The sequence below is a fragment of the Lissotriton vulgaris genome, chromosome 10, assembly GCF_964263255.1.
Source record: "Lissotriton vulgaris chromosome 10, aLisVul1.2, whole genome shotgun sequence".
Taxonomy (NCBI): Eukaryota; Metazoa; Chordata; class Amphibia; order Caudata; family Salamandridae; genus Lissotriton; species Lissotriton vulgaris.
The window spans coordinates 141,672,051-141,699,535 of record NC_141698.1 but is presented as its reverse complement, the minus strand read 5'-3'; the positions used below and the strand labels follow the sequence as shown (position 1 = coordinate 141,699,535).

The 27,485-nt window shown below is 44.2% G+C and overlaps 1 protein-coding gene across 1 annotated transcript in view; it reads left to right on the top strand.

The window, feature by feature from the left end:
- The window catches only part of CACNA1H (calcium voltage-gated channel subunit alpha1 H), a 1,502,131-nt gene that overhangs the window by 556,335 nt on the left and 918,311 nt on the right, over window positions 1-27,485 (top strand). The window contains exons 3-4 of the mRNA XM_086940723.1: window positions 2,823-2,934; window positions 16,656-16,789. Of these exons, the coding sequence (XP_086796849.1) occupies window positions 2,823-2,934; window positions 16,656-16,789 (246 nt within the window). The remainder of the gene's footprint in view (window positions 1-2,822; window positions 2,935-16,655; window positions 16,790-27,485) is intronic.

Genomic DNA, 27,485 nt, shown 5'->3' with positions numbered 1-27,485 from the left:
GGCTACATTTCGATTAATGCTTAGAATATAAGCCGTTGCTTTTACCATCCTGTTGTCTACCTCGGTGCTTAATTTGAGCTGGTGGTTTCGGGTGCTCAGTACCAGCAGATAATAATCAACACCAGCGCTTTTCATGAGCACCAGTTAAGGACACATTCACAGTAAGCACAGGGAGATAAAGTGATTTGCCCAGAATCACAGGATGTTGAGCCAACGCCGAGACTAGAATCTCATTCCCCAGCTGCGAAGTTGGCAGCTCTGGCCATTATGCCACACCCTCTCCCCGCTTTTATGGTTACTAGTTGGCTCTGGTTTAGGCGGCGCTACAGGAAAAATGGGCTGGCGCAACCCGCCTCCTGACGAGAGCCCCAGCACGTTTTTTTTTCTTACAAATTAACCACTAGTCTACCTTCGTCTCTCGTTTTACACAGATGATTATCTCGGTTGCAGATGCGCGCTCTCATTGAGCTACCCTGCAGCCGCAGCCTGTGCAGGTAAGAGCAATGGGGCGGTGGGGTCCAGTGGGGGGAGGATTTCGACGGACGATGACGAGGGGAAATTAATTCTTTATTTAATTTTCCCTCACCATCGTCCGTCAAAATACCCCCCCCCCCCCCCAACCCCCCGAGAGGCCTTCTTCTGCGCTGAACTCGCCAATCTGGTTTTCATAGAGACCTCTTGGCTGGAGCTGAGGTTCTGAAATGCTTTGGTGGTCTGTTGCTGTGATAAAAGTTTGGGACTCACAGCTCACACCAAAATAAACTCAATTTATCACTGCCTCAGCGAGGAGGGAGCGGGGGAGTTTGCAGTGAGTTTGAAATCCTGCAGACGGTGGAGATTGCGCTGGCTGTGATGTTGTTAATGGTGTTTTATCTAAACAGACATTTTTCTTACCATCAAATCAGCTGCACACTTGGACGCCTGGACCTGTAATGTTTTTGTTCCTCTCTATGGAGAAACAATTTCTTTTGCTACACTGTTTTATTGCTAGAACGGCATAAACAGACGTTCCTGGGACCTTGCGGGTAGACAAGCGGGGGTGAAGCGCTACTTGCGGGTCACCAGTTGATTTTGCCTATGCCGCGCTGCCCAGTGCTAGGAACACACTAACGTTTCAAAACATGAAATATTCCCATGCAAAGACACTGTGGGCATATTGACAGCAGAATGGTGGAGCACGCTGTTACGCCACAATTCGTAAAGACGTGTGCCGACATTTCTGAAAACCCAGGGATGTGCCATATCTACAATAATATGAATCACCCCTGCATTATCCCTAGCGCTGGTGCTAAATTTAGCTGCTTCGCACCATTGTAGGCACCCTTGCACCACAGTGCAAGAGTGTCTGTGTTGCAGGGAATGATTGTTCATGTGCAGGAAGGTGTCCTTTCTTGCACATACACAATCACTAACAGCAGTTTGTAACTTCTATGTGTGTTGCAGAATGCAGCACACAAAGAAACAGCAAAAACAAGGAGAAATTAATAATTTCGCGTTGTTGCACCAGTTTAAGACCAGATTTTATTCTTATAGTAGATAATATGTTGTACTGGGATTTAAACCCCCCAAAGGCTTTGTGTAGTGCAGTAATGATTTGTATGCACATAGGCACTTTATTGTTTATGTATCAGTTCATTGAATCACAGCGTTTACAGTTTTATCTGAATCATGAAATGTGGTGTTATAGGTGCCTATACGCGGTGCCAATACCCCAGTACAATATGCTAATACGCTGTATTCGGCCTTAAAAATTTCTCATAGTCCAAGATGGAGCGCAGTAACAAGATGTAAGCACTGAGGCACTTTACTAATTATGACTCAATATTAACACAGATTGAGTTTAAATGCAGTAATGATTTATACGCACAGAGGCACTTTATTGATCATTCATCTGCTCACAGATTTGAACCACAGTTTTAATAGTTTTATCTGCCTCATGAAATGTGATTTAAATTATGTGCATACGTTGTAGCAACTCCCCAATTCGGTATATCAATATGCTGAATTCAGATTTTAAAGTCTCTCAGACCAATGTGGAGTGCAACAAAGAGATGGAATCATGGGGACACTTATTTTAATCATCCACCTGTTCATTGAATGCATAAGTAAATAGTCTTTATGATGTGTATATGCGGGATCAATCTCCCAACACAGTATGTTACCTCCAAAGCATCATAATATTTGTAGCACTATTGCCTTGAGCTCTATGGAACTTTTAATGGTTATATCTAATTAATATTCTCTTTTCTAAGTCATTTTGTGAATTAATGTGCATATGGTTTAATACTTCTCCTCAACTGTAATGATTTTCATTAATCAGACAATAAAGATATTTACATTTTACCATAGATACCTCTATTTAACAATGATACAATAGAACGCTGGATAGTCGCCCAACATATCAAATTTGGGAGGAGATAAAAAAAGGTGCATTTAATTTACACAGTTGCAAAGATCTTTTTCCAGATATCATGCAACACTAAAAATATAAAAACCGGAAATGTGGGATCAGGCCTACTTTTCCAAAAAGCTAAGTTTAAATGGGATTTGATCATCTTTTGTTAAAATGTCTTGTGGTGAAGTGTGGGAATATTGAGCTCCTGTCTCATTGTGAAGCACTACTCAACATTAGTTCCCATAAATGTGGCAGTGGAACCTGTGTTATCAACTTCATTTGCCCTCTGAGAACTTTTCTACCAGTAACTGGCATGTGTTTGATGTGCTAATGCTTGGTGGGTCATGTACTTGTTTGTTTGAACCTCTGTTTGATCGTCTTAAATGTACAATGGTACTGGTCAGTTTCCTTAACTCAATCTCCGCACCTGGTTCGAGCACTTCAGTATGCTGGTCATCCTTCTGAACTGCGTGACGCTTGGGATGTTTCAGCCGTGCGAAGATGTGAAGTGTGAGTCTGAGCGGTGCACCATACTGGAGGTAAGAGAACCTCTTACAACCTCTTCACACATTAAACTATTGTATTTAATTTTCATTTTTATTTAATTAATAAATATTACAATATCTTGCAGGATTCCTACATGAGCCATCACAAGTATGCCATTTCATCTTGCCTTTTCTTTTAACTAGATGAAGGGAGTCTGTCCTATGCAAAGTGATATTAATTTATAGGGTATGCACCTAAGAGGAATTAGTCAAAAGGGGCCATAACACACAAAGTATCATCTCTTACATTTTGAATATGGTCATAGTTTGTGTAACAACAGTCCATTCTCATCAACTTCCCCTGCATCCTCCTGTGGTGTTTCCTATGTTAAATTGGACCAAGTGAACATTGTTTTTAGATTTCTGTCTGCACATTCCAGGTATTTAACTTGTTAGTATAATGTTTGACATCCTTGAGTTTCAACATTCCATCGGATACACCAGAAAAAGCACAACCAGTTAATAATGCTATCATTGAGATGGGAGTAAGATTCAACTGAACGCCATCTTGTCACCAGCATTACTACTTGGGGCCTTTGACCTGGCATACATGCTGGTTTGGGGCAATTGGACCCAGTTTTAAAATAAAAAAGTAGTCCCATTATAAACTCCGCAAGAGTGCCTGATGTAAAGTTACTCCATGGTGTTACTGACTTCAGATGTTGCCAGAAGATCACAATGAGAAGTTGAGGATCCAACTCCATCCCATTAATACATAAAATATTTGTGAACTCCAGCTGATGAAACGGAGAGGTAGGTAAAAAAAAGTATACCAAAGAAATTTTCCTTGGGGGGACATCGCGAATAATCAATATCTTTTGTCCTGCACTTTGCTGCACTGAGTGGCCGCATGCAAATGTGAGAGTCCCTTTGCCTCTGTCCCCGCGCTGTACTATAGGTGCGGGCGCACTATCAGGGGGGGGGGGGGTCACTGATTGTGCGCCACCTAATGGCAGCCCACTGGAGGAGGTAAAGGACATCCATTCGCAAGTGGTTGCAGTCACTCACAGCACCCACCTGCAATGGGATCTCTAATCCCCTTTAAGAGTGCAGGTGGGTGCCCTCTGCACAGTGAAACACTGAGTGGCTGCATCAAAGCCAGTCTGTTTTTCACCTGAATACGCTGCCCAAAGGTGGCGCAAGTTTGCGGCTGCCCTAGGAGGAAGCACATTTTATGTAATAGGGCGCACTTTCCCTGTTTGCGCCCGGCCCACCTGTTTTAAGGTGTGCCAGGTGCAAACAGGGAAAATGTGCCCTATACATAATAGGGTCCTAGGCCATTCCACCCAGTTTACAAAAAGCAAAATGGCCTATTCTATAATAAAGATCAAATTGTGTTTCTGGTGACAGACCTGAGCTAATGTCCAGATTTATTCACTTCTTTTGCAATGCTTTATCAAATGTGGCTGGTGAAGCACTCTCCTTTCTACTCAATTACTGTGCCTTTTACAGAGCCAGTGGCTCTTTGGGTGAGTATTTTCTGGGTAAGAGGGTCAGTGCCAAATAGATGCCAAGAAATGCATTTGATTACTTAACCCCAAGTTTATGCTGGTGATAGAGCCCAGAAACTAAAATTCTTTATAAATGATGACACATTCCACTATCACACTTACCAAACAATACCAGGCCCAAAAACATAGTGAATGAGGTGAATGGATACTATATGTTGTGTAACTTTAACAATAAACTATCTACAAAAACAAGACCAGCTTGTCATTTTGAAAAGTTTATTTTTAAAATTCATAATTGAATATCTTTAATAACTCACTTTATTAAAATCAAGCATTTAGTTTTATTAATTCAATTCACATAATCATTGGCACAATGTAAGCTGTCAAGTTAGCAATAGTCAAAATGATGAATTTAAGAAATCATTAGCTTTTCTCTAAGTTAATTTTCTAACCTGAAAGAGAAACAAATAATAAACAGTTGCATGCTTACTCTCCCAAGGCAATCTGACAGTGCTTCGCCCCTCTGGAAAAGACAGTCCCAAACCCCTCAAGAGAGCCAATTTTATATCATTTTTCGCTCTCAAAACTATCTAAATGTTATTATTTTGGAAAGTTCAGCACTGTGATTGGTTTATGGCCATCAGGCCACCTCAGCTACCAGTCCAGAGAATATGCGCGTCACCGTGCCATTGTCCATTAGAGTGACATCAGTTTCCGAGGCATTGCAACAAAAAGTTGCCAGTCTACTTCCACCAGAGCTCGGCAGATTCACGCTTGTCACTTCCTCGGCCTTGAATAAGAACATTCAAAGCAGTCCATGGAAATAAACTCCATTAAAAGAGTCTCTTTTGTATAAAAAATCTGAGCCACGAGAAGTAAGTTCAATAACCTCTTGCAAAGTTTTTTTTTCTTTTCAACGTGCAGCTTGGCTCAGCTTCTGCTCAGTTCAGGCCGACCAATTTTTCTCCAAAGCAAGGACTAGGCCTCAGCTCACTCCTGAGCGAGCTATTATTTAAACAAACACAAAAAGAGTGATTAATTCAAGTAAAGCAAACCCTTGTGTACCACCCAGTCCCTTATTAATTATTAATTAACCCACTAATAAAAACATTTAGCAAAAGCAAACATTTAAAGCAGCACATAAAATAACCACCATTCTTCATGTAGTCCAGCTTAATGTTTCTGAAAGAATAAAAAGATAATTAAATGATACACAGACAGACAAACACAACATAAGACTTACATATAAGCACATATAAAAGCACATGCCATGAATGATCAGCTGCATATTAATAGTGACAAAGACACTAGGACAGACATAACAAACAGGACAATATTAATAATGTGTTACAAAAACAGACTTGCAAATGCAACAAAAGCACATATAATTAGTTTCCCGCGTGTTCATGTGTGGTGCAAACTTAATGTAGGTTGGATTAATAAAATAAATCATGCAACAGTGCATTAATTAATCAGTTATTGTTATGGGGAATTGAATCCACAAGCCAGAATAAAATATTTTTTGCAGCCCGCTTTATCAACTCCCTCATCTGGTGATATTAAAATCACCAAACTACACACCAAAAATTTTAGAAAAATGTTACCCATTTTAGAGACAACACACACTGAATTATCTCGATATTAGTTTCCCTAAACCCCTGTTTCAGCTGTCTGATTATCCTTATCAAACTGAACTCTTCGCATTTCTTCTAATTCATATTTCTTTTCCTGTTCCTTTCTGAGTTTATAAATTCTTTTCTTTTCGTTCTGACGCTTCCTCCTCTTATGAATCAAACAACTAATTTTTAGCAGCATTATCATTATAATAATGACAATTACTGGATAGAGCACTTTGCCAATGACGGACCTGCCAAGTTCTGAAAACCAATCTTTGATAGCCTCCATTCTTTTCCCAATTTTCTCAGTAAAGGTTTCCTCCTCCATGGGTTCAATTTCCTCATGGAAGTGTGTGATATTTTCAACAAGTAACTCTATATCCAGACTTTTGTCAGGTATGTAAGTACAGCAATGTTGGACATGCAAGACCCCACAGACTCCACCCTCTTTTGCAAGCAGAATGTCTAACGCAAGACGATTCTGCATAACCATACTTCTGGTTGCAACAAGTTCTGTGCTAACCAATTGGAAACCACTTGCAGTATCAGTTGACAACCTATCCACAATTGTGGACACTTTTCTAATTTTGATAGAATTCATTGTAATCCCCACCATAGGAATAACAGCACCAAAAATGTCTCCCAGAATTTCTGTGAAGCTTTCTCTTTTGTATCTATTTTGATTCAAGTGTTCACCAAATTCAAAAGTACCTTTTTCATTTCTGTCAACATGAAATATTTTTGGAAAGACTAGGCCAAGATAACATGTCCCATACCAGTGGTCTGGGAGGCTAAAATAAGCCTTATTACCACAAATAAAATAAATTCCAGGGAAAATTGGATCCTTTCCACCTTTGAATCCCCATCCCCCTTCAATACGATAAGTATCTTCACATTGACTAGCACCTACAAAAAAGTTATCATACAAAGTATTATCTCTTCTAATACAAAATTTACCACTAACTGGTTCATCAATGTGTATCGCTGCATTAGTATTAACACCATTTAATTTAGCATCTTCTAACTGCCAGTATTTAGATTTAGCATGTTTTAGTTTTTCATTTCTTTTGTAAACAGCCCTTCTCTCCTCAACCATGTTAAGGAAAGTTTTTTCTTCAGCTCTCATTTTGCATGTTAAATTATTTCTATAAGCATATTCATAGTTTAGTTCATTAGTAACTAAAAAGAATTCCCTCATCTGCTTCGCAGATCTTACTTTGTTTAGGCTATTTACAATTTTGAGATTTGCAAAAACCTCATCAAAGTCTGAGTAATAATACTCCAGACGACCAGTTTGATAGAACAGACTAGCAATCACACTACAGGTAATGCCATAAGTGAGAGGTAACATAGTATATGTCACTCCCTCAGAAACAGAAGCGGGTAATTTTACACACACATAGCAATCTTTGACATTCATTACTTTGACATATTCAGATAAAAGCCTTGAAAACGAATTGGTTGAAAAATCACCAATTGATCTATCTTGATGAGACAGTGGATCATGATTAATAACTCTACTGGACTTGCCAGCATGCTTCTCATGATTAGACTCTACTTTACTAGTAATATTAGTCTTAGATTTTTGCTTATTAACATCAAAAGGATGGACCACAGCTAAAATTAGCCAAAGTAAAATTAATAATATCACACAAATTGAGGTCATCTTACAACACCTTTTAAAAATTGAACACCTAGAAGTATCTGTTCTAGGCATTTCCAAAAACAAAAATTTTAAATAAAAATGTAAGTATAACTAACAAAATTATATCCCCCCTTTTAATTAATTTTGTTTTTAAAGATTTTAACCCTAAACAGTTTTTCTTCGACCTTGTATCACAAAATATGTCTTCTTTAGCTAAACAGAATTTCTTCGACCTTATGTCACCTAACACATTTTCTTCAGCCTTATGCTGTCACCTAACAAATTTTCTTCAGCCTTATGCCAGGAAACAAAAAGTTACCTAATACATATTTTCTTCAGCCTTGTGCCAGGAAATAGATCCTCAACTGATTTCTAACAATTTTAATCTCTGTCACTTTCTAAGAATTCCTGACCACTGCTTTCCACCTCAACAATAGGTGGGATGATTATATATGTCCATTCTGGAGATCTGTATTTTTGGTTTGGCCTAATTACTCTTTTTGTCTTGCGAGTAATAACTTCTATTTTCTTGTTTTCACCTTCGTTACTTTTTTCAAGTTCACTTCCTTGACTAGAAACTTCATTGACCTGTTCCTTTGATTTCTTCACTAGTTTGAATTTCAGATTATTTTCAAGCCAAATGTCTCCTTTTCTCAAGACTTTTTTCTTTGGCACACTCTCGTTGCATTCAGTTTTCCAAGCTCTTTTTCTGTGATTTCTTATTTCAGAATCTTCATCACTTTCAGTGTCTGTATCAGAGACATCAAATCTGTACCTAGGAACTTCTTTACTCGGCAACTTCACTCCATTTGAAACAATACCTTTACTGGTACTTGGCAATTCTTCTTCTTCAGGAATCACCTTCAGCTTCCCAGCTTCAAGCTTTTTGTTCACAGAGCTACTTCTTCCTTGCCTTTCAAGAGTATCGCTCAGATTTTCGTCTCGCTCAGAATCTTCTGCTTCTTCTGAATCTCTCTTTTCTCTCAGAGACTCTTCTTCAAGCAAATCATCATCATCAACACCTCGAATTCCAGTATCCAGATCTTCTTTATTCAAGTTCTGACTCTCATCTAGATTTTCTTGATGTTGATTTTCTTCTTGATCACCAAAATCAGAATCTGAATCTGAATCAGAATCAGGATCTTCTGGGTCTCTTTCTGAATCTGAATCAGCTGTTATATCACCTTCTTCATCAAAATTTTCAGGAGGTGACACACGAATTGTATGGCTAGGATGAATCCACCTTTTTAGTCCTCTGCATTTAATTGCATTTGTTGTAATCAAGATTACCTGACGAGGCTTCTGCCACCTCGGTGACAAACAGTTCCTTCTTCGGTGAACCTTCGTCCTGACCCAATCACCGGGTTGCAAATCATGAGCTTGTACTTTTTCTTTTGAAATAATGTCAGTTCCCACCTGATGAAACACAGAATGCATCACATCAGATAGATTTCGGCAGTACTCAAAAATTGCACTATCATTAATACTCATCAGTTTGCCAACTGGAACAAATGCTTGTCTCATCACTCTGCCCATCACAATGTCGTGAGGACTAAGACCTGTCTTTCTATCTGGGATGCTTCTCATTGACATTAGAACAAGTGGAAGTGCATCTGTCCACTTTACTCCTGTAGCATCACACATCTTTGCGATCCTATTTTTGATTGCGCCATTTATTTGTTCAATGACACCTGATGCTTGTGGTCTGTAAGCACAATGCATCGTCTGTTCTATGTCTAAAGCTTTACAGATCTTTTTCATCAAACTGTTCTCAAAATGCCTTCCACGATCATTTTCAATGGTAACCGGAAATCCATACCTAGGTATGATTTCTCTTAGAAGTAACTTTGCCACAGTAACAGCATTGGCATGACGAGTTGGGAAAGCCTCCACCCATCTTGAAAACAAACAAACAAATACCAAAATATAATGTAGACCATTATGTCTTGGCATTTCAACAAAATCCATCTGCAATCTGGTAAAAGGACCACCTTCTCGTCCTATGATTCCCGTGCTTACAACAACCTTTTTGTGGGCATTCATCTGTTGGCAGGTTAAACATCTTTGACAAAGTGACTCCGCAATTAATCTAAATTTTACATTGAACCATGTTTGTCTGAATAATCTAATCATGGACCCTTTCCCCATATGACCTTGACCATGACACAATCGTGCCATATCAGCAATCATGCTGTCTGGCATTACAACTCTTCCATCTTTGTGTACCCAGATCCCGTCTTCCTCTCTTGGTCTGCAATCACCTTTTAGCCATGTGTCTTTCTCTTCCTCACTTGCCTCATCCTGTAAATCTTTTACTTCCTGCCATGTTTCAACTACAGAAATTAGCATGAGAGAATTCATTGTGTGACTATCATCTTTTTCCCGATTGATTGCGTAATTGTTTCTGGCACAATATTTTGCCATCTCATCTGCAAAAGCATTTCCCTTGGTAATGTAATCTTCACCCTTTTTATGCGCCGAACACTTCACTACTGCTATTTGTTCTGGTAACTGAATGCCATCAATTAATCTTTTAATTAATTTTGCATTTCTGATTGGTGTTCCTGCAGAAGTTAAATATCCTGGGTCTGCAGCCTTTACATGCCTTGTTTCTAGTTCCTACCCTTTCTCAAAAAATACTAAACATCTTGGACAGAAATGCTGTAATTACTTTTAATGACTATCCTTTGCTCTGGACACTTGATTCCATAAATGCTTAACATGCAAATACAGACAGGGACCAACCATATACAAATTATTCTTTGCTCCAACGCAAAAAGTGCAATCCAGTCTACTACCAAGCAAAGTATCCTCTGAATAGGAACAAAGCCAACCCAAGACATGTTTATGCATTGCTGATTAAAGGGCAAATTGAGTAACTCTGACCCAGCTAAATACTGGTAACACATCTGCTTGGCCATGTTTCATCTGAAGCTGGCACAGGTAAACCCTCATATGGGTCAAAGTTTCAGTGTCGATATAACGTGGCTACAGAGCACCAGAGGTCAGAAGCTCCAAGAAGTTTCCATGGTCCGTTGTTGCCGCAGGACGACCCCTGGGATTAGACTAGCAAATCAAGCTCACTGAATATCAACCCCAAAATATCGATGGGATTCAACATCGAAGAACAAAAATTTTGAGGAATATATTAACAGTTACGTCTAGATTTTCTGCACCTAACTACACATATATGTACCTATACAGTACATATATCTTCAAGGTATGTAGATATGGCGTTAGGAACAGTAAGTCAATACTTTTCCGCCTGCATTTACCTTTTCGTATTTTGTCCTGCGATACTCTTTTACCGTGACATTCTGCCGATCGATGTTCAGTAGTACAATCACCAGGCATAAAAGTGTCCCACATTCTAAGCACACTTATCTCATCAAACACTTTTGCTGTCATTTTGTGTGGCAGCAGCACAAAAAGGGAAAATGCTATCCATACTTTTTCCAAATTCGCAACTATGCAACTGATATTTAGGGATTAAGATCAGCTTGCAGTTTGCAACTGAGTATCTTGGCACCCATATTGAGTAGAGTGAAAGTTTAAAAGGTTATGGAATCAGTGCAACAGCACCAGCTAGAATTCAAACCATTGCCCTAAGGACTAGGAAAGAAAGCGCCCATGTCTCTTTTTGACTGGAAAATAAGAATACAGGCTGTGGCCGTCTAAAATTGTCTAAGATTTGCAGGAGTCAAAGACATGAAAGCTCCATGCAGTAAAGGACTAGAAATATATCCTGAACATCCTGGGTTTGCTTGCAAATCAGTTGATTCAGCTCTGTATGTGTCGGCTGAAAGGTTCTCAAGGCGTTTAGAATTCTCACTCGCTTGTGATATACTCTTCAAAGGCAATCGTCAACTGTGTCTTCATCATACCTCCTGGTCAGTGGTCAGCTAAGCTAAACACTTGACAGTACAGCTTCCTCTTCTTCCAGAGCAGGCCACATCAGCTCACCTTCCTCCACAGACCAAGGATTGTTTTCAGCAATGGGAATAAACCACAACTCTAGCAGCCATGATCCTTTTCAGATGTCTGCAGTGCGTATGCAGCACTGCAGGTGAGGACAAATAAAATGAAGTGGTACTAAGGACCTGATTACGAGTGGGTTGTTAATTTGTAAACCCCTGTTTCAGTAGGGGTCGGAATTTCGAGCTGAGTGTTACTTAACACATTAGATAATTATCAGATGCATTAAATACCTCAACCGTCTTCAAATTTTGGCTGATCAAACCTACCGAAATTTAACAGGGGAAAAGCATACGGTGTTTACTGTATTATATGTATTTTGGCGCATCAAGCACCAAAATCTACATGTTATTCCCCAGAAACTCATAATAGGTGCTAATATTACACTGAAAAAAAATGTACCCAGGGTTTCATTATTTATAAGGTACACTAAATAGCACGTAATCAGGCCCTAAGTTGGTTTCACTTTCATTTCAGGATTTATTAGCAGCAAAATCAGGACCAATAAAATGAGTGTCAGACGTTCAAACCCAATTCCTCTTGCAGCCCAGAGGAGGGCACAACTTTTTGAGATCTCTTCAGAAAACAGGAGAAAACATAAGCACTAATGAGTCATACCAATTTGCACTCCAAGGCAGACACTGTACGCTTCCTGACTCATCTTTCTGTGATTGCCAAATAGGTCTTAATTAGGGTTGTGCGAAGCTGCAAATACCCAGCGTCCCAAATCTGCATACTTTAGTACAACTAGTGATAGTATGCAAAATGCATAGCATTGCTTAGTTTTAGAAAAGCACTGTTCGGAGCAGCATAGGGAAATGATGGTTGTGGTGCTGCTCAGCAGCTATCCACCCAGTCCTGATCTTTGAGACCCCTGAGAGACCCAGATTCAACTGCCCAGCACCCATCCAAAACTGTACAATATGGTTTGTACCCTGTGGAGGTTGCCAGCAGAGATAGCCCAACACTGGTTACCCCACCCCCAGATATTATCTCATTTTGGTCACCAAATTGATGACTGGCACCACCCGCCCCAGAATTCCCCATTTGGCCTTTCCTTTCTGGCACTTACCAGTGGTGTGCAACCCAAGGACATCATGAAGCAGGAAATTAAGGATGGGGAGCCCAAAAACAGGAAAATGTGGTTGAGAAGGGCAGAGGCTGGTAAATGTTTACCAATGTCCCAGCTACATTTTTTTGCTTCAAGCAAACAAAAAGAGGAAATGAAGAAACAAAGGTATACTCTTCAGCCCCACATATGTCTGTAACCAGTAAGAGCTGTGGACAGTACCGGGGCTCTATTCACTATGCCATATATAGTTAAAGGAAAGTCACTAAACTCTACATACTGTGCACGGGCTGTAGTTCCTCCGTTTATTTCAACTACATAAGCATAGTTAAAGGTTTGCAGAGCCATATTCTCAATGACGGAAAAGCGACAATGAAATTGATAGCACGGCAGGTGCTTTTGAGGCCAGTCTCTGCATGAAGGGACAACGGGTTACTTAGCAAGTCTAGAAGAAGAACTACCAGAATAAGAAGAAAAAAAACACAATTTTGGTCACTTCTTTGTTCTGTGTAGTGCTCAGTAGTGGCTTTTGCTGACTGTGGCTTCCCTAGACTTGCCCAGACAGGCTACATGGCACTGGAACGGGAATATGCCAGAGAATGTCAAGTCCATATTGCAACATGGACGGTAGCCGCCATTTTGTTCAAAATCTGTCATGTCCTTCTGAAGGACCCCACCGACTATGCAAATGAAGAGAACCTGCATTGGACTAAACAAAATCTATCCCAGGGTTGCATTAGGGGAGTAAACGAATGCATTTAAGTGAAGGAAAGAGATGACTGAGATGTTTTGTAAACTAATTCCTCAGGGTACAGGGAAAAGAGCCTCTGCTCATCTGTAAAATCTTGATTGACTTCAACCACGAGTCTCCTCAAAGCACTGTGACAGACAGTCGCCAGTGGCATAGCTAGAGCTGTTGCCGCCTGGGGTAGTCCCTGACTTTACCCCCCAGTGACGGCGGATGCTGGTTAGAGCGGGGTGGAGGGGAGTTGACAGATGGCGACAAGGGAAAATAAAATGTACAAAAAGAAAGCCACTTACCTTGCGCTCGCCGAACTTGCTCAGAGAAGTGTGGCTCAATGGTTAGAGCGGCAGACCCTGATGCAGGAGTCTGGCCGGGACCAGGGTTCAATTCCCGCCTCGGTGGGTCTCGGGCTCAATGTCCTCAGTCATGATAATTCTCGCCTCGGTGCCGATTCTGATCATGGGCCCCACTCTGCACCTCTGGGCAATAGCTTGCTTAATCTCTACAACGGCCCCAACAACGCTGAGGTTGCCTGACTTCACCTTGGGGGTGCCCAGGAGCGGGCTCCTCACAGGGAAAGGCCAGGAAGGGTCCTCAGCGGTATTCGTACAAGCGCCGAGATGCCTACGGGTAGTCGTGCGCTATATAAGTGTGTAATTATCCTTTATTATCATCCCCACCCACCGCCCGGCCAAAAAGTGGACCGCTTCGCCACTGACAGTAGCTACCCTCAATTGTGTGTGGGTGTGCAGTACTCCCAGTCCAGCAGGCTCTTGTGACTTGCTGGTGGAACATCAAAAAACAAGGAACGCCCTCATTGGACTTGTACAGTGTTGTGCGCATGCACCAAATCACAGGGCCAGTCAGGAACAGGAGAATAACATCAGAATCGCACAAAGGGGGTTAGGAGCACACTGCCTCACAGTCCCAGCACAGTTCGCCCCTTTGCATCCTGGTAAATGCAGTACACAGTTCAAACTTACTTCAAAATTAGCTGGAGTTTTTCACCAAAGTGGGTGCAGACAGTGCTGTATATTTCTAGACACGTGTTTCTGGGTTGAGCACAAAGGTCATACAGGGTGGGGACTTTCCTCTCTTATAACAGGTTCCATATTTGACAGACAGGTGTACTTATGGAAAGAGAGCAGGACAGGCCTGAGATCGCGAAATTTGGTCCAGTGAGGAATCCAGGATCAGAACTCAAGACACTATGGGGTAAACCTACAATTTGGACACTAGAAAACCTATGCCCCCAATGTACCTCAAGCTGCCCCTGGCTAGAATTAAATAGGGGATCACAGAAATCATGCTAATGCTACAAGAGATCTCAGGACCCTATCAGACGTCATCAAACAATAGGATGTTCACGAAACCTGATTGGTGGTGATTGTTGGCGATGCAGCTTTGAGGGAGGACAACTGGATTAGTATTTTTTCTTTTTTTTATGTCCCTTTTCAAGTGGCTGTCAGAAAGACTGAAGCAGCTTTGTGACAACACATCACACAGTGCAAGGGTTCATCCCTGGTGCTCAGGGCTGCCAAACCCATCAGAAACAACCGGTTTACAGTTCCCATGGGCAGTGGGAGTTAGTTATTTTCCTTCTTGTCATTGAAAGACACCTAAAATAGTGTGTGATTTCTCTTCTATAATTCAGCATTTCTTGCTCATATCCCAAGACGCTTCCTCATCCGGAGGTGCTGTTCACCTGTTTCTTCCATCAGACAGCTTTATTGGCTTCCTGAAAGGATGCTGTTGATTTATCACTTTAGAAGGCAGTAAGACAGCCAGGCCCCGCACGTTGTGGGATTAATCGCCTAGTCTAGATCATAGCGCTGTCAATAGTTTGAAATATTGATCATAAAGTACATTATTGAAAGAAGTTCTAGGAAACCAATGACATTGCAAGTTAAAAAGTCCACATGAAGGAAAATGCTGTTTCCATAAGGGAGACTATTGCGCCACTTCCAGTACTATTTAAGCAGCCCACAATATAATTACCAGTTACCACCTGAATTTCATAAAAGCAATTAAGAAGCTATATCAATAAACACATTTTTTGTTAGGCCTGGCCTCCATAAAAGTTCTGAATTTAGGGCCACGTGTTTCAAATTTGGGAATAGCGATTAACTATTTGCGATTTTCTGAGAATCGCAAATAGGTTTGTCGCTATTTCCAATGTATGAAACCCCATGAGTTTCCTATAGCGATTCCTAGTGGGTCGCAAATCGATCTACTTCATTAATATTAATGAGGTAGATTGCAATTTGCGACCCGCTAGGAATCTCTAAAATCACAGGGCTCGTGTTCTGCTGGGGTCAGCACACCACCATTTCCGTGATTGCTTTTAAATAAAGACATCTTTTTTCTTTTTTTAAATGTAGCCCGTTTTCTTTAAAGGAAAAAGGGTTGGGTTAAAAAAAAAGAAAAGTTTTGTTTTCATTTTTTAGGAGTAGGCAGTGGTCCATGGTCCATGATCACGATCACAAAACAGTCATACATACCGTTACGATTCGGTATTTGGAAGGGACCCCCTAAACACGCCCCCTCCGGATACCGAGTCTCAAACCCATTTTGCGAGTCGGTAACAGGTTACCGAATCGCAAAATAGGGTTTGATACATGTAAAAAGCCTTTTTTGCATTCGCAAACGGACTGGTTTGCGAATGCAACATTGGTTGATACATGTGGCCTTCAGTGTTTTTGATTGAGGTTCTTTCTTAAGATGGTAGAAAATAGTCCAAACCTGCATTCTGTGAAAAAATAGCATTTTGCACCCTTGTTAACCAGTTCTAGAAATCATCACCATCTTCCTGTTTTGTGTACCTTGTACAAGTTGATCTGTATGATGCGCCAGACATTCAGACTCAGCTTAATGAAGGTTAAATCACTACTTGTTTCTCAAACAGACTAAACAAAAGCAAAGAAAGTTACCAGTCAAGATTTCAGATCGTCTTGGCGTCTATGGGCAGATTTCCTGAAAGAGATAATTACATTTTTGCAACTATCAGTGTCATTATGTGTTTTCGTAAATACTGGTGTCAATGAAATGATGAAACAGCATGATACCCTTGTTGGGTTATGCATCCCACACAGAGCACATGCCACAATTTTCTGCTTGCAAATATAAAAGTGCAAACTCCTAGGAGTATCAGGGGCCACTTTTTAGCTCTAAATCTGTGTTTTTAATCTTTTTTATTTATGTGTTTACGGTACAGGCATTCGACGACTTCATCTTTGCGTTCTTTGCTGTGGAGATGGTGATCAAAATGGTAGCTCTAGGGATCTTTGGACAGAAGTGTTACCTTGGAGACACGTGGAACCGTCTGGATTTTTTCATTGTGATGGCGGGGTGAGTGCCAAGGCTGATAAATTTGCACTTTTTCCAAGGGCCCAAAAAATATTTTGTTTCCTCCCACCTGCCATAAAATGTCTACTGTGAGCTACCTGTGAACTGCTTCAAAAACTCATGGAGTAGGAAGGATTCATTGTCCCTGCTGATGCACACATTGTTTAGTTTCAGAGATTCACAGCAAAGGTGAAAAATAATATTGGGCCATATTATCAAGAAAGGGCGATACATTCTCGCCGCTTTTATCGGCAGGTAACTGCAGCTAAAGCGGCGATAATGGGCTTGATAATATGCCCTCTTGAATTCCCATAGAAGCCCAGGTTAACACCAGAACCTGGGCTTCTATGGGAATTTACAATAACATATTATCAAGCCCGTTATCGCCGCTTTAGCAGCAGTTTCCTCCTGTTAAAAGCGGCGATAATGTATCGCCCTTTCTTGATAATATGGCCCGTTGTTCTGTAGATGTAGGTTTTCTCGCTATAGACTGACATCCCTCAAAGGTGTTCAACAATCACCGACATATTTCATTCAGCATGCTTGGATCTCATCTCATGAACATGAAGTCGTGACTCGTTTACACGCTCTAACAATGACGAAGCACACGCTGTCCTAGAATATCGTGCTGCCTCATTGATGTCTAATACATACATGGGAATTTGTGAAATGTTGGGGACGCGAAATGCTTTTTCTGTAACTGGAAAGAAAAATGAGCTTAGACTAAATGGCATCACAACTCTGCCAGGTTTGCTATTGAAAAGTGTTCAAGCAATGCGATTGCTGCGGACTCCTTTTTTTTGTAACAAGGTCCTAGCTATCTTCACCCCATGTTAATCTCATCACTGCGGCGCAAATTCCGCCGCAGTGCTGAACGTTCCGATCGCGGGCGTGGTCATGACGGCTCCCGGCCGTCATCAGCACACGCCCACCGTGACTCATGACGGCCGGGAGCCGTCATGAGCATCGAAGAGGTTAACTCCATATAATCCCGTTTCGCAATTTGAGGTCGATGGGAGCACATTTGGTCAAAGTGCCTAAAGTCCAAAGGGCCAGAATGGGGGCACGCTCCTTTGGATATTTGGCAGCCAAAAAGTGGAACTCCTTACCATTCAGCCTGAGAGTCAAGTCATCTGAAACCACTTTCCATAAAGGCTTAAAAACCTGGTTTCCACCCCTAAACTGGGTCTGTCCTCTGTGCCTCTGCTTTGGTTCAATTCTGGACTCTTCTGGTTTCTCTTTTCTCCTTTCGGGGGACTGAATCCTAGCTCGGGACACACTGTTGGGTGTAACCAGGTGCTCTATAGGTGGAATTATTATTAATATTAATTAGCACAGAAAATGTGCCAGGACCCTAATCAGGAGAACACTGCAGCTTGCACCATCCATTGCACCTGCTGGCTCTGCCAGTGACAGAACTAACACAACGACTAATGTCACACGTTTACAAGTGGGACTATTCATATTATTGTGGGCTTCCAAAGCTATAAGTATGGCTTGAGTGGCTGGTATGAGTCATTGTTAACCAAATCGCTGTGGCGGTTATTTTTGCGCTGTGCGTCTTTTTTCCAAAAGCCGCATTAGATGACGAGCTCAGCTCGTCATCCGCACACGACCACCGTGGCTGATGACGAGCTGAGCTCGTCATCAGCAGCGAAGGGGTTAATGAATATTGAATTAATAACCAGCTGAGGTGCTAATACCTAAATTAGGTAGTTGTGCCACCATGTGGAACTGTTATATGCACCGGTGTTGACAATTAAGTGCTGGTGCCAAGTACCGAAAAATATCGGCTCAAATTAAGCCCTGTAGCCTGTGTCTTATGATGAATGTGGACGAATATGCGGACACAGTGAATAATTTGTATTGGTTTAAAAACCCTTCCAAAGCATGTGCGCTCTCTGGATTTTTTTTGATTTTTTATTACGATACTGTTATAAAATAGCTGAGGGTCCTTTCTGAACAGTGAAGTAAACATAAAAATAAATAAAATGTGAGAGAGCACTAAAAAGAGAAGCACTCTACAACTGCCAGTCCTTAGAAAATGAATACAGAAAAGAAAATGCAGCGTCGAATGGGGAGTGGTGTGGGGGTACCAGGAAGCTCATTCTCTATATTGCATTGCAGACAACATATTTTAACACCATGCAGCTAAAACTGTTTGTAGGCACATTCTAAAATGTGACAATGTGAAAGACTTTTATGATACTTTCTGTATTTTACTGACGTGGCTGATGTGTCTGAAATTTTACCTAGAAATCCGGAGTTTTTTTTATGGCTTTTAGGTAAAAAATATCACCATTAAATTACATTTGGAAGCCTGTCACTGTCTTTTCATGACACTTTGGGCTTCTCATCGATGTGAAAAAAAGGACGCTAACCGCAGTGCTCATATGATAAAACTCCTTACTCTTAATTTGAATTTTTATTTTTCCAAAAATGAGTTGTGGTGGTGTAGGAATTTTACTTTTTCCCTGTCAAAGTGAAATTTTGTAAATTGGTTGCCTTTGTGAAGTACTTTTAATCCAGGCAGCACTTTCTTTGTATTTTTCCAAGGAGGCAGACATTTCTATGCCCAGGTGAAAACTTCTATTACGGTGGCATATTCTCATGTACTTTCGTATTGCACAAAATTCCCAATATTGCTCAGTTACGCCACATCATGCAATTACTCATCGTTCATGCCAAAACATTGCACAAATGCACGGGAACAATGCAAACAGTCACAACGTAGTTTTCTGCGCTTGTTTTGAGTGCAAAATGAGGCCTCCTGTTTATTAGGGACGTGAGGATGCATTTCATTTTAAAATATATAGCACCGAATTTCATTTAAGCATTTAATATAATTACAGATAATTTTGCAATATTTTACTGAAATTTTGCATAATAAGCCAAACCCAAATTACACAGATTTTGCATATTTCCACATACTTGTTAAGGAGCATACATTATAACACATTGTGGGGTGAACTTGGGGCAGCTTTTGAAAAAGGCGCCCATCAGGAAGAATATTTAAATATGTAACATAAACACTGAAGCATGTCTGCAGATTCCAGGGTTCTCTGGTGGCCCATACTTTAACCCTTTCCCTGCTGCCGGTCCAGTGGTGCCGTCGGCCATTGGCCGACGGCATTCCACCCGCGCACGAAAACGCCCGCACCGCGGCGGAATTACCGCCGCATTTAACAGGTTAAAATAGCCAACAGGATATGCTAAACGAAGAAAGAGACTTTATTTATTTTTTTAAACAGATTTTATTAATTTTTCAAAACGTGCTCATATGTCTCCTACATGTAATCGTACAGTATACAGTAAACCTGCAAGACCCAGCGGACAATTGTGATCACAGCATGACATTGCCTCGCCTCGCATTAGCTTGTCTCGCCCGCCTGCCTTTTCAGCGCGAGGAGTGTGGCCTGTCCTGGATCAAGAGTCATATCTCCGCTGTCATGTGGCACAGCCCAGAGGGGCTCAATCGAATTGCTCCTCGCTTAAGCAAGCACTGTCGACATCTATTCATCAGATCAGATAACAAAGAACACAACCCCCCCTCAACTCAATCCCCTGCCCCCCCTCGGCCCCACCGTCCCCATCCCCTCAGACATGCCTCTTTCCCTAACATCACGCTTATTACTCATTATGCATTCCGCACACTCCATTCGATTCCTATGGCAGTAGCCAATTTCCCACCCGGGAGGATGCGCCCACTTTAGTGATCTCTCCACCCACCTTTTCACCCCACTGCCTGAGACTGAGGTCTTATGTAGCAAAGGGAGCGCTCATAGCTGGAAGCATCAGTCATCATCGTCAGTTGGGTTTGTAAGCGGATCTGCCACCGCAACCCAGGCTCTCGCCGTGTCCCACAATTTGTCATTGTCAGTTCTCTGAGCGAGTTGGAGCCGAAGGGTCCCCTCGCAGTCCGCCCATTTTATAAAGTCTCAGAGCCAGCGCGCAGCCCTGGGGGCCGTGGCCGACTTCCAATGGCTAGTGATTTTGCGCTTGGCTAGGACTGACCCCAAATCCAGGAACCTACTGGTGGTTTTGTTACGGGCAGTGTGGGGGAACCAGTGCAACAGGCACACCCCTGGTGTATGCTGCAGGTCCCTTTCCGTCACCTCTGTCAATTTGGCCAGTACCTCTCCCCAGTATCCCTGGAGCAATGGACAATCCCAGAACATGTGCATAAACGCTGTGCTTTCCAGTCTGCATTGCGGGTAGGCAGTGTGGGAACCAAAGAATTCATTAATTTTGTAAGGAGTGAGGTATGCCTGATGAAATACGTAGAATTGGATGAGTTGGGATCTCGCATTTCTGGAACACTTCCATTCCTGTTCCATTAGCATTCCCCAGGGTTTAAGCTCTATAGGCGTTCCCAGGTCAGCTTCCCATTTAGTGCGCAATTCCTCTAGAGGAGTCCTCAAGCCCTGCGTCAGTCTTCGATACAAACACGTAACTGCCTTGATCTTACCCGCAGAGGTAACCACATATTGGCAAGGGAGGAAGGCCCGTGGTTCCTCCAACCCTTTCTTCCAATGTTTACGCACAGCAGCTGTCACAGCTGTGTGTATAAGAAAGTCCTGAGCAGGCAATTTGTGCCTTTCAACGAGATCTTGAAATGGTAGAAGTATACCATCTTCGTACAGATCTCCAATGGAGGAGATCACCAGCTCCTCCCATTCATGGAGCCGCTGCCAATCCCCTCTGTGAGGTATCTCCACGCAGAACCACACCGGAATCTTGGGCGCATATGCCGGACTCCCTTTATTGCGTCGTAGAGCCCTATACCAACATTGCCTCAAGACCCAGAACTCTCTGGACATCTCCCTTTCACGCACCGGAAGCCATAGCAGAATCCGAATAAAGTGACCAAACCCTAGGTCCCTGCCTCTCTGATCTATCTCCATTCCCAGTTTCCCTGCCATCCGCTGTGTGAACCATTGGAACTGAGCCGCATGATAGTAAGCCTCAAAATCAGGAGCTGCAAAGCCAGCTTCCTGTCTTGGGTGCATCATAGTAGGCGGTGCCACTCTTCACCTTCCTGATCCCCATAAGAAGGTCGATACCATGGAGTTGAGTTGGGCGAAGTACTTCCCAGGTATCCAAAGCGGCAGAGTAACAAAATAATAAAGCAAACGGGGCAGGGTTATAATTTTTAGTAATGCCGCTCGTCCCACAACCGACAGGGGTAAAGACCCTCAGAAGTCAAGGTTACTCTTGGTAGTTCGTAGGGCTCGTCCTATGTTACTCTCAAATAAATCAGCTGCCTCATGGTAAATTCTAACCCCCAAGTAGGGTAAGCAACTGCCTTCCCATCTCAGATTAATCCCCTCAGGAGGATCCCCACGCATTGGGAACAGACAGGTCTTGGCCCAGTTAACCTTGAGTCCTGCGACTCGCTCCAGTATCTCCAGCAACCTCCCGGCTCCACGGAGGCTCATCAGTAGCATTGGCAAGGAACATCAACAAATCATCGGCGTATAGGGCAATATAGTGTATCTGACCCATCCCCTCTAGGCCCCTGTAGTGCCCCCCCATCCGCCCCCAAGCCGCCAGCGGCTCCATTGCCAGGGCAAACAGAAGGGGAGACAGCGGGCAGCCCTGTCTCGTCCCCCTGCCCACGGCACACGCAGCCGAAATTGCCCCCCGTCCGAACCCTGGCCATTGAGCGGGAGTAGAAAATCTTCGTCCATGCCACAAACCCCTCACCTAAGCCAAAGACCCTCAAAACCCAAAACAGGTACGGCCACTCTAGGTTATCGAAGGCCTTTTCGATGTCTATGGATAGAACACACGCCTCATTGTCTCTTGCAGCCGCCTCATGCAGCAACTGACATAGCCTCCGAATGTTCATTGCCGTGTTCCAGGTAGGGATGAACCCAGACTGGTCCCCGTGCACCAGTGTTGTCATGTGCACCATCAGGCGACTGGCCAAGATACCGCTCAGGATCTTATAATCAATGTTTAACATCGCCAGGGGCGATACACTGTTCGGTCCCACTCCGGCTTACCCGGCTTGAGGAGCGGTACGATCACTGCCTCACTCGTCGAGGCAGGCAGATATCCCACGTGTTTTGATCAGTTATAAAGAGACACCAGCTGCGGGACCCAGCACGTTGATGTAAGTGACGTAAAACTCCAACGGTAACCCGTCGGTGCCTGGAGTTTTGTTCTTGGCCATACGCTCGAGAGCTCCCCGGACCTCACCCAATTCTACCGGTCGGCCCAGGCTCTATGACTCTTCTGCTTCAATCTGAGGTAACTCTATATCAAGGAAATCCCCTTCCTCTAGTTCTCTGGGGGCCAGTGTGCTACAATAAAGGGTGGAATAGTAATCCAGGAACTGCGTGTTAAAGGTCTGCTGCCCATAGTGTATCGTCCCCCCTCGTTCCGTATTTGGAGGATCGGTGTGTCCCTGCACGTAGGATTCACCAGCCAGTCTAGGAGCGCCCCTGACTTATCGTGCTCCGCGTGCGCCTGCACCATGTAGGTCCTGTAATCAAAGCACCTCAACCTTTCCACTTGCGTTGTCAGCTCTTCCTTCGCCCTCAGGAGCCCCTCTTGAATGTCCTTCCGTCCCGGTCACTCCCTTTCTTTCTCCCGGAGCCGTTGCTCTGCCTGCTGTACCTCTCTCAGTAGAGTTCTGCAAACTTCCACGGTTACCCCAATGCACCGCCTGATTATCACCGCTTTGAATGCAACCCACTCATTGTGCAGACTGGAAGAGGTGTCCATGTTGTGCTGGAAGTAGTCTTCTATGGCAGTACCTATGGTGGTTCGGAAGACCTGATCCTCCAAGACCTCCGGCAAGAGACGCCAATTAGGAATCGCCGTTCTAAACCGAACCCAGTTCAGGGCCACCAATAGGGTGTTGTGATAAGAGGCTGTCCTAGCCAGATATTCACCCATCGTAATCATTATATGGACATCAGGGGAACACAACACCGTGTCTAGCCTGACATGCAACTCATGGACTGCGGAAAAATAAGAGTAGTCACGCTCCCTGGGGTGATGTGTCCTCCAAGTGTCTGTAAGCCCCCAGCTCCGCTACCAGTCCCGCCTGACTTCTGCTAGTCTACGAGTAGAGGCGCCAGGGAGTGGTGGGTGTCAACGGTCCAGGTCTACGTCCGTCACACATTTAAAGTCCCCCCCTAGTAGAACAGGGCCTGTTAGTTCCCCCGCCAATTTCTGTGAGAGCTGTGTAAAAAAGGTGGACTGTTCAACATTGGGGGCATATGTGCTTCCTAGTGTAATGTCCCGCCCATCTAGTCGCCCCGTGATCACAGTAAACCTGCCCTCAGGGTAAATCACCTTCCTCACACATTGAAATGGTACGCCTGCCAGCACCCAAACTAATTTCCCCCTGCCATAAGCCGACTAAGTGGTGTGGAAGACCTGCCCTCTCCAGCGGCCTTGTAATGCCACTCCCTCCGCCTTCATCAAGTGAGTTTCCTGAAGCAATGCGATTTGCACTCCCCTTCGTATTAAGTATTTTGTGTCGCCGATACATGGTGTGCATCCCCCGTGAATTCCAAGACATAACTTTAAGGCCTATGGAGGTGCCCATGGATTCAACGCATGCACGCGCTTGCCTACACCCCCCTAGCGACCTGTCTGATCCTCCCCCATCCCACCCAACTCTCAAACGTCCCCCAACTCCCACACCCCAGGACAGGCACACAAGAACAGGTTCCCATCCAAACCAAACTGTTCATATCTAGAAACGTAACTAGGAGGTAACTCATGGCTCACGCACAATGCCCCCAGAACCCCCCCTCAGCCCCCCCTTTTGAGAAGAACCTGCATAGCCAGCTGGGACCCCGGCATTCCTGAAAAGTCATCACCTGCCGTGCTGACCCACATCAAAGCGGCCCCAGGGACCAGAAAGTGCAACAACCCTTGTAGCATACGCCCCGCATATCCTTTGCAGCCCCATCACCCAAACATCCCATCAGCTGTTTGTGGGGTGACATTCGGCATCTCCAGGTCCGAGAGTCCTTGGTGCTACCAGATCTCGGGGTCTCTGTTCCGCTCTTCTCCGTGTTGGTATCAATACTCACTGGGCTGACCCCTCCTTGGCTGATGGCCGCCACAGCTCGCACTGCACTGTCTAGCTCATGCTGCTGAGCAACCGGGGAAGTGGGCCTCCCCCTCGGCAGAGTAGTCGCCTGTCATTCTCGAGTAAAGGCCGCCCGTGAGGTGCAGGCCCGGACTGGCCATTGCGGGCACCAGGCAATCCCCCGGTGCACCGCAAGGGTGGGGGCCGGTTTTGGTCCCCCTTGAGGGCCGTTTTTGTTACAGGGCCTGTAACAAAATCGGCCGAAAACCAGCCCTGGCAAAGAGCGCGGTCGCACCCCCAAAACCCCTGGGGGTTGGGGGGGGGGGAGCACTTTGCCAGGGCCGGTTTTAATTCCCAATCCGGCCTTGGTGAGGTGCTCGCAGCCGCACCTCTGCGACCCTCCAACGAGTCCCACGCCGCCTGCGGAATAAGAAAGAAGTGGGTCTCCTCATCTGCCGTCACCCGTAGACGCGCCGGGAAGAGCATGGCGTAAGGGAGACTGAGCTGGTGCAGCTTTCTCTTGACAGCCAGAAAGGAGGACCGTCGACGTTGTACCTGTCTGGTGTAATCCGGAAATATCAGCACCCTACTGTTTCCTATTTGCAAGTTCTGTTGTTCCCGAGTCCTTTGCAGGATGAAGTCCCGGTCACGGTAATGCAACAGTCTCACCACCATTGGCCGTGGTAGAGCTCCAGGTTTAGGTGGGAGAGCCAGGGCCCTTTGTGCTCGCTCCAGTGCATAAAATGTGGAGAGGCCTTCCGGCGCTACCTCTGTCCGCAACCAGCTCTCCAAAAACCGGACCACATCAGCTCCCTCCTTGCGCTCCGGGATCCCCACTATACGGAGATTGTTGCGCCGTGAGCGCCCTTCACTGTCCTCCGCCCGTACCTCGAGGACTTTGACTCTGTGTGTTACCTCATTTAAAGAGTGACACAGGGCTGTTACCGCATCTGGGATGTCTTTCATGGTGGTTTCATGGGTCGCCACTCTCTTCTTGAGCTTCCGCTGATCATCCTTCAGAAGGGTGAGATCCGATCCGATGGCGTCCATCCTTTTCTGAAGCGCTTCCTGTGAGGCCACAATGGCCTGCATTATTTCACCCAGGGTAGGGTCCCCAGGCCGTCCTGGTCTCCGTCTTTCAGCATCGCCATCTTCGTCCTCTGTGTGCTGTTCCGGCTCGTCTAGGCATAGCACCTAGAACTATAACACAATAAAGGGGGCAAGGGTGGGAAAATATTTAATGACCTTGCATTGTCGCAGTCCCTATGACTATATAACAAACAATGTGCAACAATGGGTCAACGTAAAAGTGCAGCAAACTATGTGACTATGCGTGAAAGGGGGGCACTATTCCTGAATCCCAAGTATCCTTGGTGGAAAAAGTGTTCCCATCAGATACCCGTCCTGTACCGCCCTACATCACTTGGGATCCTTCACCCGAAGGAAGTGGAAAAAACCACTTGGGATTAGGTAAAGTGTGACCTAATCAGAGTTGTAAAGTGTGTGGGTTTGAACTTAGTGTGGGTATCAGGGGGTACAAAGAATTAATTAACATAAAGCAGTGCATGAAGTGCTCAATGTGGCAACTAAGAGTGAAAAAATTAATATTGGGTTGTGGGAGTGGAAAATAGAGTTTAATAGAGTCCTACCCACACCCAAGGTTAAAAAACAGTGCAAGTAGTGGTAACAAATAACTACTCGGATGGTAACTAGGACCTAGTTACCATCCGAGTAGTTATTTGTTACCACTACTTGCACTGTTTTTTAACCTTGGGTGTGGGTAGGACTCTATTAAACTCTATTTTCCACTCCCACAACCCAATATTAATTTTTTCACTCTTAGTTGCCACATTGAGCACTTCATGCACTGCTTTATGTTAATTAATTCTTTGTACCCCCTGATACCCACACTAAGTTCAAACCCACACACTTTACAACTCTGATTAGGTCACACTTTACCTAATCCCAAGTGGTTTTTTCCACTTCCTTCGGGTGAAGGATCCCAAGTGATGTAGGGCGGTACAGGACGGGTATCTGATGGGAACACTTTTTCCACCAAGGATACTTGGGATTCAGGAATAGTGCCCCCCTTTCACGCATAGTCACATAGTTTGCTGCACTTTTACGTTGACCCATTGTTGCACATTGTTTGTTATATAGCACCTAGAACCCCTTCTTTTTAGACACGCGGCCCATTGTAGTGGTCAGGTGCTGCCAATGTTAGCAGCACTGGGGGAGCCCACAGCCGTACTCCGCACCAGCAAGGCACCGCCATCCCTGATCGCCCGCTCCAGAAATCTCAGCCCATAGCACCTCTCTGGGCTTGTGCAGGACCAATGTCGTGCTGCGACACCCCTCGGAGGAGCTTCACAACGCCGAGCTGTCTGGCCTGAAGTAGGAAGTGTACAGGCGGCGTCGCCGGTATCTCGCCTGCCGAGAGGGAGCCCAACACACCACCCATCTGCGTCCACCACAAGTCCGTCACCAGCGCTGTGTCACCATGACACACTACCAATGCCGCAGCAGTCCTGTTTCCTCACAGGTCGCAGGCATCCCACAGATTCGCCGCCTAGGTCTGCCGCCAATGGATCCCCCAGCCTGATGTAGAATCTTCGCCCCCATTGCCATAGACCGCCCGCCAGG